At 43.0% G+C, this 12568-nt stretch overlaps 1 protein-coding gene across 7 annotated transcripts in view; it reads right to left on the bottom strand.

Moving 5' to 3' along the window:
* LOC111875435 (protein grainyhead) overlaps positions 1-12568 on the bottom strand; it is a 515137-nt gene that overhangs the window by 174956 nt on the left and 327613 nt on the right. For all 7 annotated transcript variants that reach the window (XM_023871677.2, XM_023871678.2, XM_023871681.2 and 4 more), the window contains one exon: positions 8918-10064. In XM_023871677.2, coding sequence (XP_023727445.1) covers positions 8918-10064 — 1147 coding nt within the window. The remainder of the gene's footprint in view (positions 1-8917; positions 10065-12568) is intronic.

Consider the following 12568-nt stretch of genomic DNA (forward strand, 5'->3'; position numbering starts at 1 on the left):
CTTATTTCTGCCTCAGATATTTCACAGTACGTGTCATTTGGGGACCGCAACGTGAAAACTCCAGTTGGTATGAACTCCTTCTAATAACGTGTTTCTGAAAGCCCATTATAAGGAGAATAATTGTCTGTGACGTGTTTCCCAGTGCATTTGTCTTCAATGTACGTGTATATTAAGCCTATTCGTTGAGACTTAAAGCATTTCGAAGAAATGTGGGAACTTCACTTTCCACAACCTTATTATCAAATTCATATTGTACTATTAATGGAATGTCACCACTAAAAGGGGGATGTCATTTAATTTGAATAAAGAATCATTCTATCTTCTTTCCTGTTGCTCCCACTTTGAAGGTAGGACATCCGTGAAAAGCTTCGTTTCACTTCAGTTTCTTAGGCCCCCCATACACACACAGTTCGGCCTTCCGACGGACCTTACAGGCAAAACTGTGACAGTTTACCCCGTCCCTTTCCTCCCCATACACGCGCAGATAAAGCGGCAGGCTTCATGCCACAATCACGGTCTTCCAGCCTATAATGTTGAGTCACACACGTCACGTGCTACGGTCCTGAAGGCAGAACTGACGGACTGACGGGTTTCCCACAGGCCAACAGTCCAAACGATTGGCCGGCCGGCCGCATCACACACGTCAGTTTTGCCTTTCAGTCTTCAACTGTGCAGGCCGAACTGGATACCAAACTGTGTGTGTATGGGAGCCCTTAATTTAAGACAGTCGGTAGGACTCCTTGGACGGGGGATCAGTCTGACGTAAGACCGTTACTTAGACAGGGCAACACAAACGCAGGTTAAACGCAGACGATCCCAGCGTTCGAGCGGGCGAAGACATTTCATACCGGTCACTCTGATCTGCGAAGCAACACTGAAGCCTACTGTATAGAAATCCTTGGTTACGTTTCTTCTCGAAGTCCACACTGATAGACTGTAATCCCCGCCCATAGTTGACATTCGGACTCTCTTCAGATTTGTTCAGTATCTGACGGCAGGCTGACATACGTACGTTGTGCCTTGAAGGGTACATGAAGTCAGAGTTCGCGTCCCTTGGACACATGCCCGTCACCACTATATTGTGGTTCTCCTGAGTGCCCTCAGAAATACGCAATCAACATCAGTACAACTTATTGTTGGGCTTCGTCATGAAGGTAAAGTTATCGCTGTATTCAGAGCTATGCTGTGAGTTCGTACAGGGACGCCCAAGCATTCATGTCTGCACTAGACCAACTTCTGGCTCTATTCTTCTTCACTTTCCAGAAGAATCATTTCCGTTCATCCACCAATCACCTTCTGATTATAGGAATAAATCTGCATTGGTTTCAATCTATATCCGCCAGCCAAGGCGGTTTTCCGGTGAAGATGTTTCCCTTTTATCGAGGTTCCATTATCTACTAGTCTTAGAGTTGGGTTTCAGGTGCCATAACGCAGCTGTCATTGGCGAGGGTGTCCGGATGAGCGGCTCTATATAATCTAATTTAACTTCAATATACTCGGCGAAGGTTTCTGCCCGATGAAAGTGGAACATGAAGTGGCAATTTCCGCGTCATCGCTCTGTCAGTCCTGCCATCTGACGTACTGGTGCCTTTAAAGAGCAGAAATATATCTGCTAGCTTTCGTCACAAGTTTCCGCATCCGCAAATGCAGAAGTAAGGCTAATAGTGAAATGCCTAAATTATCGTATGTGTTTCTTATATTTAGTGGGCATGGCGAACAATAAACTTCAGTACAAAGATTTTATTAACCGTATTTTTTCCATCACATGTGGACGTATATACATACGATAAAAGTATGACTAAGTTAGTCAGTCCATAAGTGGGCATATGCCTACATGACACATGAACATAATAATGTGCATTACAAATATTAAAATTTATTACGACATGCTCCGCCGCTTCACTGTTGACACTCAGGAAAGCTTGCAACTCATAACTGAAGTTATTGCCCATAAAACTCTCTCCTTTAACAAACGTCATAAAAAGCCGCAACCAATCATACATTAAGATAAAATGATGTTTTTAAATGTGCTTTGTGGTAGTGCTACTGACGTTGCGTTATGCCAGAAATGCCTTCATTTAGCTTGTTAAAGTGTCGAGGCGTGTAAGTGTGGTGACGTAACAGCTGACTGCATGCAGCAGATCCCCACGAGGAAGAGTTACTGCACCCGGTACACTTCAGGAAGGCAGTAAAACGAATTATACAGCAGAATTTCATATGATTTCGCCTATCACGATAACCTAGTTAGGAAGTCAATTTGACTCTTAGCAACATTAACGCATGAAAAGGGCTTTTAATAATTTTGGGGTCATAAGAGAAAGGCTTGATGAAATTGTATGGAATCTTACTGTGGTCTCGACCTTTAGTTTCCAGATTCAGTATTTTGGTAAATATTTACAGCTCTGTATGAATACGATATTCAACCAGAGGAAAACCAACGACTCTGTCCATCGCACACGCGAGATCCAGATTCCTTTATTAGCTATTTTCTGGGAGGTCCCCATGTCATTCATCAGCTTTCCTCTTCTGTTCCACTTCAAAATTCAGAAATGTGTTTGTTAAACACATAGAAATTACGAATATCCTAGTTAGGCCTATGAAAGTTTCTCCGGCCTTGTGTTTCCCCTTCACCCCCAGGAACATGTTTCCTGCTCATCGCCCAGCAGAGACTGTGATGTAACATTCGGGGTAACGGAGAGGGCTAAACATTTAACTCTGCATTATATTCCACTGCCTTTTCGAGGGGAGGACAGATTCGCCACTGAATACAAAAGGAACGACTTTTTTTTTTGTTGTTGTTTCATTTGGAATGGTGTGGGGTGAGGCAGAATATATTTTATGGTCCCATTGTGTCTGGTTTGGAATTGTTTGGGGGGCCCTGATGGCAGATACTTTCTGTTCTTAGTTTGGTGCCCTGAGGTCAGAAATACTTGTTCTGCTTACAAGGTAAGAAACGGAGTAGCTAACCACCCAGCTGTTACCGCCACAATTGTCGGAAACCAGTCATTCTGTCAATAGGCACCCCGTCTATTAACATTGTATTATATGACATTCCTGAACGCAAACCATCCAATCCGATCATTTGAAAACTAAAAAGAATGTGATCAACAATTAGTAGTTAATGAACTGAAATTTTATAGACCATAGAATAATGTCAAAATCTGTTACTACTTATCAGGCCTTAACTGAAAAACTGTTAGAACTGGAAACCTGATGAAATCTAATTTCAGGATGTAAGATTTGAGGTTTTCACGGCGGTGACTATGAAGAAAGCCGTCTTCTGGGATGTGGCGCCGTGTAGTAATGTTAACCGACGTTTCGGAGGAACGTATCGCCTCCATCTTCAGGGTAGAAGACAAGAAGAAATCCTCGAGCGAACCAGCAGAGCAGGTGCAACAGTCTGTGCGTGTATAGGTTAGCCGCAAAGCCAGAGACCTGGGCATGTATGGAAGATAAGATCATAATGAAGCAGGCTGGAAGGGAGAATAGGGTCCAGTGGCGGACTCTTGTGAGCAAATGAACCTTTGGCTACATTCTCCTTTCGTCGGTTGTTTTATGACGCTCTCAGTAGCATCAGACGGTAGGCTGATGCATGAACTGGGGGAAAATTGGAAGGTTCTGGACTAATTGGGGTATTATCCCGGCATTTTTATGGAGGCACTGGGAGAAAACTCAGAAGAGTCAATGTCCCCACCGAGATTCGAACCGAGCACGTTCTGAATACAAGTCAAGAGCGTTACATCTATGAGAGTCTTCTCCATAAAATGAGAGGAATTCTTGCGCAGCTGCGTGGGCTGCCGTGACATGTGAGCAGTTAAAATATTGCTTCGGCTAGACAACACAGGAATTGTCATACAGGCCTGTTCAATTTATGTACCCTTCAGAATGTTAACATTTGGAAGAAACAAACAAAAACTCCGCGGTTTTAGTCCACAAGCGAACTATACCGACCGAGAGACCGCGCTTGTCGGTGAAGTTAGTGCCAACTTTAGGGGATAGAGGGTGTCGCATGGTCAGCGTAACGAATTCCCACGGCCGTTAATTTCGATTTTCTACACTATGTAGGCCTAGATGTACATTAGTCAGCACCTCATGCCTATATCAGTATTTTGTTTATTTATGAGTATTAAGTACAAGACGCGACAATCACGGTGGCCGCTTTATCTAAGACACTAAAAATCTTCACGCACTCACACACTGGAATCGTGGGTTCTAACTCCACTCAAGGCTCTGTGTTTATTCTATGTTTACATTGTCCTGTATAGATACCAGCCTAGTGACAGACACATTACCCGTCCAAGGAGTCCTATCGCCTGTCTATAAGATTCATAATTTTATATTTCATTATGAAAGAGAACCGGCCAGAGAGTGTCATTCGTCAAGGTAGGATAAAAATGTAAGACGCAATCGCTGGCTCTGGAAATCAGACTGCTAAGGAAGCGACCTTCAGTGAAACACTGAAAACATATTATATGTTAGCCTTGAAAATCCCAAATCGCAATTACTGTCAGATTGATTTACATGTTCATATACAAAGCCTAAAACACAGCAAAAAGAAAGGGCTGAAGATTTCATAATATTGCTGCTACATTAACTTTTAACGTTTTCAAGGTCAAGGCTAGTTACCATAGCGATTTTTGTTAACAGAATATACTTTTGTTTTTCATACGCAGACAAGAATATGATGGGGAAAAATTTACTCTTACAGCAACACTTAACTAACAACATTCAATACACCCGAAATCTCTTTACGGAAGACTAACTTCGATCAGAACAATATTTCAAGTTCTAAACTACTCAATCTTTGCGAAGAGCTGATCACCCGCCCAAGGAGTCCTACTGAATGTGTCAGATCTAGAGAAATCGAAGTGAAAGGAGAAGTTCATGGAGGTAGGCCTAGACCCACTGCGGCTGTAATGCCAAGAAAAAAAAACTACTCAATAGTTCTATGCGAAATTTGGTACTGTGATTCTATACAAACGAAACACAATATGTAAATCTTGTTATGAGATTTCAATACCAAAGTAGGTAGGGAAGACATTTTCAAACCAACAATTGGAAATGATAATGGACTTAGAATAGTCAGCCTTGCCATATCCAAAAATTTTACTATCCAAAGTACAATGTTCCCACATCCATAAATTTACTTGGACATTTCCTGATGAAAAGACTCACAATCAAATTGGCCATACTTTGATAGACACAAAACGGTATTCAAATACACTTGATGTCCGATCATTCAAGGCAGAAGATTGTGATACTGACCAGTAGGCCTACATGGTGGTGGCAAAACTTAGGGAAAGACTGGCAATGAGTAAACAACAAAGGGCAGATTTCATATGGAGAGGTTCAATATCAAGAAATTAAACGAGGTAGATGGTAAAGAGCAGTATTGAGTTGAAATCTCAAATAGGTTCGCAGCTTTGGGAATCTTAGACACCGAGGTGGATATTAATAGAGCTTCGGAAAGTATTAGAGAGCATATCAAATTTTCAGTCAAAGAGATGGTAGATTATTATGAACTGAAGTTCGACGAAGGATGTTCAGAAGTCTTAGGTCAAATAAAACAAGCCCAACTGCAAATGTTACAGATTCCAAGCGAAATAAATGGGCTAATCTGAACGTAAGACAACAAGTATTTCGGGAATAAAAAGAGGGAATATCTGAAATACAGACTTGGGGATCATCGATGTGGGTTTCGACTTAACTGACCAACTACAGATCAGATCTTTTGCATTCATCAGATATTGGAGAAAAAATGGGAGTACGATGGACAGTACATCGGCTATTCATAGACTTCAAGAAAGCCTATGATTCAGTTAGGAGGGAAGTATTGTACAATATTCTGATAGAGTTTGGGATACCCGTGAAACTAGTTAGGTTGAATAAAAAGTGTTTAAACGAAAAGCATAGTAAAGTCCGTGTAGGTAAACATTTGTCTGATAAATTTCCTATCCAGAATGATCTAAAACAAGGAGATGCTTTATCGCCACTCCTTTTCAACTTTGCTTTAGAATATGCCATTTGGAAGGTCCAGGGAAACCAGGTGGGATTGAAATTAAACAGGACACATCAGCTGTTGGTCTATGCCGATGATGTGAATCTACTGGGTGATAATGTAGAAACCATAAACAAAAACACAAACTTTAATTGACGCAAGTAAAGAGGTTGGTCTAGAAGTAAACACAGAGAAAACTAAGTATATGTTGCTGTCTCGTCACCAAAATGCAGGGCAAAATCATGACATAAAGATAGGAAACAGATGTTTTGATAATGTGGCACAGTTCAGATATTTGGGACAACGATAAGAGATCGAAACCTGATTCAGGAGGAAATTAAGAAGAGATTGAACTCGGATAATGCTTGCTACCATTCAGTCGAAAACCTTTGTCTTCTCGTCTGTTGTTCAAAAACATAAAAATTAGAATATACAAAACTATAATTTTGCCTGTGGTTCTGTATGGGTGTGAAACTTGATATCTGACATTAAGGTAGGATCATCGACTGAGGGTGTTTGAGAATAGTGTGTTGAGGAGAATATTTGGACCGAAGAGGGATGAAGTGACAGGAGGTTGGAGAAAACTACACAACGAGGAGCTTCATAACTTGTACTCTTCTCGAAATATAATTAGAATGATGAAGTAGAGGAGGATGAGATGGCGAGGGAATGTAGCACGAATGGGAGCGAATAAGAATGCATATAGGTTATTGGTGGGTAAGCCAGAAGGAAAGAGATCATTAGAAAGACAAAACATAGGTGGATGAATGCTATTTAAATAGATCTTATAGAAATAGGAGGTGGTATGGACTGGACTGATCTCGCTGTGGATAGGAACCATTGGAGGGTTCTTGTGAGCACAGCTATGAACCTTTGGGTTCCATAAAATGCTGAGAAATTCGGAAGTAGCTGCACAATTGGCGACTTCTCAAGAAGGGCTCAGCTTCACGAAGTTAGTTTAGTTAGATTCTATACCAAATCGTATCGGCCCTTTCTGTCTAATAAGCCTGTAACCGAATTCTTAAATAGGGTCCTAGATACTATTTGTAAAATAATCTCGTTACAAAAACAGCTTAAAAGCCTATGCTTACGGAGCCTAAGACATAAATACGACTAAGACCTGTAACACTGAGAGACATTTTAGGGTATTATACATATGTAACAAAATATTGCGTATGTCTGTGTTGTAAAGGGTTCTGATGATGGTGTAGGGCACTCAGGATTACTAGTTTTGTGGAATTCGCCCACAATCCGATATTCTAATGAAATACTAAAGAATAGATCGCTTCGGAAAGGGATTCAGTTTCGATATGATGTGTTCTTAATATCTGTTTAGAACACCGGACGCCAAACGAAATGCAAAAAGCTAGTAATCCTGAAAATGTTGTGCACCTGCATTCGTGTAATGTAATATCTTCATTACTGTCATATTTCAACGGTGATCTTGCATTTCTGTCTAAAAATGAACAGTTCTATAGGCCGAGGTCTACACCTTTAACAAATCTCATAGCATGAGACTGACTGACGGTAGTGGAACCGAAAGAAAATTAAACACAGATAAATATTATGGTCAGAATAGTTAGAGTTTCCTGTTTTTAATTAAGAACCGTGTAAATGTCTACGAGACAACAGTCGCTAAGCATTCATCCGAACTTACTAATTAATCGTACCATTAAATTTCTCTTCTAATTTTATACTTAAATTTGTGAAGTTCTGTTACGTAATTGTAGGGCCTAGAGATACGTACGTAAGCCACTGTTACACTGTACTATATCTTGTATCACAAATTAAATGTGACGTCATATGGATGCTGGAATGTGATTGGTAGATGGTATTGGCACGTCAATGAGAAACCTACAGGCGAAATTCTCAGCCATCTGTAAGTACTTTCCGACATTCCATAGTTTTTTATGCGTTTTAGTGCTAACTTACTTTGTTTTTCTCTATCCTTGGTAACTAAATGGAAACGATAATCATCTCATTTACGCCAGGAAACAATACGTCTCGAAAAAATGACACCGACAAGTCTGGTTCGTCTGAGGTTCTGTGTGATCCTGCTCGCTACAAACGCGCAGCTCTGTTATTAGCTGCCGGCCAATTCATTTTTCAGCTGATATTCATGCACATTCATCTCCACGGTCCTAGACCGCTCTGACGCCAGGACTTCGGGTTCGAATCTCGCACAGGATGTCAGTGCGGGCTATACTCCTGTACTTGCTTGTTGTGTTATTCCTATGGCCAGATCCCTGCTCAATGATATGATGCTACAAATAGAATTAACCTCACCGAATCACAACAGGTCCCGTGTGGAGATGGGTTAGAAAACTTTCACCTTAGACCTGCGAGTCGTAGAAGGCGACGAAAAGCAAACATGGTGCTTGGGGGTATAACTGGGCCACCCTGTCACTGTCAGACATAAATACAGGGACCTGGTCCTCCAGATTTGAAGGTGTGACGCCAGGCTGACGACCTTGCTCTGTAAAAAGTTACTGTTGCAAAATCAGAAGAAGTGAAAACCGGACGGACTAATTCACGATGGAATAGACGAGTCTAACAGAATTTTCTAAGGAAGGTATGGCTCGAAATGACTGTTTTGCTGCTGCTGCTACTGATGATGATGATGATGATGATGATGATGATGATGATGATGATGATGATCAAAAATGGGACAGGTTAGAGAGCAAAGTCGGCGAAAATCGCAGAAGAAATACGTCAGTGTAACACTCATGGTAAAGAATTTCCTTTTTGCAGTATTGGACCAAAATATTCGCGTGATCAGGAAATTTCCTATTATAGAACATGAGGCCCGCTCAGTGATAGCAAAAGCTTCATCTCAGAAATACCAAAACAGATATTTTGGTTCTGTAGCTTGACATACCGATGACAAATAGATCTAAGAAAGCAAAAACGGAGGCTCACCTGCTGTATGGCTGTCTGGTCGCGCGGAGTGACGGCCTCGGCTCCAATTCCGCTGTCAGGCGAGGGAAGATCCACCGTGAGGCCCGCGACAGTGGCTGCTGACACAGCACTCTTGTTATTGTGGTAAACGTTGCTACGTCCGTAACGCTCCATTATGGACGCCGTTGTGCTCGACGTTCCACTACCACCACCCCCACCACCACCGCCACCACCCCCAGATCCTTCGGGACTGTCCGCGTAAGGTGGGATCTGTTGCCGAACTTGCGTCGTGTATCCCTGTTCTGCTGAAGTTCCACCGGTCACCGTGGTGAAATATTCCCGGTAGTACGGATCTGTTACAGTGAAAGCGGTGGAACTTGTGGCACGGATATTTCCGGTCGCGGGCGTTGTCGCATAACCGGCACCACCACCTCCCTGTGACACGGCGGTGGTTGTATACTGTGGCACATGGTCAGAGTACGGTATCGGGGACGGGGTCCCGCTTCCACCGTGGTGTTGAGCGTTGTTCATGGACGTGAAGATCTGGGTACTGTAAGACATCGGGGGCTTGAGACCATCCGTTGCTATGAGTTCTATAGGACCACCCGTTGTGGAGGTGCCGCCACCGTCCGCACCCAGGAGCGAAGATGTGGAGGACGGCGTTCCGTTGATGGAACGGCTACCGTGCTGGGGCGAGTTGAGCCCACGGTGTGACGGGATCTCCTCCTTAATGGCGGTCCCGTTGTTATTCACCACGTCCACAACTAGGTCCCCCGCCGTGCCCCCATTTGTAGACACCAGCACGAGCTTATGTCGTGGTGCTCCTCCGGCACTACCGGACTTGCCACTAATTATAATACTCCCAGTTGTCCCTGTGTCAAGGAGAGGCGGCGAGCCGGAAACCTTGTGGCGGTGACTTAAATCTTCCGGTTCACGTTTTACGATGAATTGTTGATGGTGCAATTGTTGCTGTTGGTGGTGGTGATGATGCAAAAACAGGCCCTGCAGATCGGCCGCCGAGGCTACAGTAGCGGGTGAGGCGGGGCTAAGGACCGATGACGACGGAGGAGGAGGGGCGATCAACTCGTGTGCCGCCCCGGTGCCCAGTCCATTGGTGGCTTTAACATGTGACGTCAGTAGGGGACTGCCACTCGCTGAGGATGTCGTCCTGCAAAGCAAACGTAAGCAGATAATAAGTCACAAAAAGCGTAGCGGTTGGTTCTATAACGTCATGGGGGACAGGAAGATATATATCGTCATGAACAAGGGAGGGATTGTAAGTGACACGCGTGGATGACTAAGGGAAGGGGGTGGGGTAGAATGTTACTACTTTGGGAAAGAGTCCAGGACAGGTCCTACCTCGCTCGCGACTCGCTGTCGAATGCGTGTTAAGCAGGCACTTGTATTTCTGTCTGTGTTTCAGTGGCGCTTCCTGCTTTCTGCGCCAACCAGTCAGACCTGTCATCTACCCGGGCCTGTGGAACATCACTGCGCGTTGCGGAAGTGTGAGTGCGTGAGGGGCGTATAGCACAGCGGCGCATGATCACAATTTATTAGTATTCGTAAAACAGGAAAAGGCAATTTTCCGTGGGATCTTATACGAGATAGTTCAGCCGTGAAACTTTATGGTGATAATGTAGAAATAAGAACCATCAACATATAAGTTAGAAACTTTGTTTAGTGGATAAAATTTACCTTTCATGTTTCAGCCTCAGAGGCTTGCGTGTTAGAGATGAGTTTGCTTAGTTTATGTCAATTTCTAGCAATAACATTCGCATTTAAATCCTTGTATAAGTGAGGGTGCAGAGAGCTCGTTGCTTATGCATAATTGATCGAAGGTCTACGTGATTTATAGATATTCTGGAGTCTGTTGCTTTTGTTTTTGTGTAACAGCGATAGACGCCAAACATATCTACAAAGTTATACAGCCCTTCGGTAATTTATACACAAGCAAGAACTCTCTATAAACACGTAAAATTTTCCCTGTGCTTAACTAATTAAGCACTACACCAAGAAGGCATATGGGGGAGTGGATGTATAGATCCATATTTTCTTGAACTGGGCAGTAGTTGGAGGTGAATTGTCAGGTTCACGCCCCGACCACTTTACCCTTATGAGAAAGAGCCCCGGTACCCACTGGATAGAAGGTTGGGTGGACCCAAGGGCCAGTCTTGACGATTTGGAGAAGAGAAAAATTTTTACCCTACCGGGACTCGAACTCTGACCCATCAGTCGTCCAGCCCGTAGCCAGTCGGTACACAGACTACACTATCCCAGCGCCCATAACTCTATATTCTCAGTTATGAATGGATTCACACGTAAACGTTACTGCTGTAAATTAATGTACATAGAGCAACCTTGTGTCTAACACGTAAGTCTCTGCTGATGGCCATATAGGGCTGAAACATGTAAGGCATATGGTATCCGCTACATAAAGCTTCTAACTGCAATGCCTAAAGCGGCCTCCGTAGTCTAGAGGTAAAGTTCCCAGCTCATGACTCGTAGTACGCGGGTTCAAATACCCGGCGGAGGTCGTCGAATTTTTAAGGGCGGAAAAAATTCAGGGAACAAGTCCTCCGGGAGGGACTTTAAGCCGTGGGTCCCGTGTCGTAGCTTTACGGCACGTAAAAGGACCTCATACCTCCAAAGGAGGTCACTGAGCCAAAATTGCGGACGTTTCCCGCCCAACAGCAGTCACTAATAACTCCGGTAGATGGGGGAAGCATTATAGATACTTCTCAGCCAGTAGAGCCGGTCTCGCTGGCTGGGCGGGACTGATGGTAAGTACCAATACCGGTAGGATATAGAGTCATAGAGGGAAGCACAATGGACCACTACAGGTCTAAGTGCATGGGGAAACCCACCCTCTCTAATAACTAACTAACTAACTAACTAACTAACTAACTGCAATACCTACATGTTATAGGTCTGCTTGATGAAAATGAGCACTAAATTTACCGACAAGCGGCGGTCCCTCAGTCGCATAGTTCGCTTGCGGACTAAAGGTCACGGAGTTTTTTTTTTTGATGACTTTTATTACTTCAAAATCATTCCCTACAATATTAACAAGAGAGTGTGGGGTATCCGTACAAACTATAACATTTAAACTGCTCCCAGCTTACTATCCCCAGGTCTGTAAGACAATCAGCACGTTTACAAAATACGTGTATCTGTCCAAATTCATCTAGGAATTTCTGGATTACGTTCACAGATGTTTACAACAGTCTCAATATTTAAATTAATTTAATTAATCTGAGATTCTGCTGTAAATTACTGTTAAGTACGCGGTAAGTACATGGCTATTTTCTTGGTATTACTTATCGATTCAGATGTGCTGAACGCAAAGGTTAAGTACAGTGTTTACAAATGCCCCCTGCTAGATTATATTTTGAACTAACTGAATGCAATATATATCCACAACAAATTGTTTCCTCAAGATTAACATATTGTTCTTATTGTTGTTGTTGTTGTTGTTGTTGTTGTTGTTATTATTATTATTATTATTATTATTATTATTGTTATTATTATTATTAAATCCTGCACTTCTCTTTTGGAAAATGTTAGCCTTCGTGTTCCTCCCAGTAATATTAGGGACTTCTCATTGTTTGGTGTTTGTCCCTCTAATAAACACTGTCCTTCTGCTCGGTGCGCCTGCGCTGCCAAAGCGGTGGG

This window comes from Cryptotermes secundus, unplaced genomic scaffold, assembly GCF_002891405.2.
Source record: "Cryptotermes secundus unplaced genomic scaffold, Csec_1.0 scaffold304, whole genome shotgun sequence".
Taxonomy (NCBI): Eukaryota; Metazoa; Arthropoda; class Insecta; order Blattodea; family Kalotermitidae; genus Cryptotermes; species Cryptotermes secundus.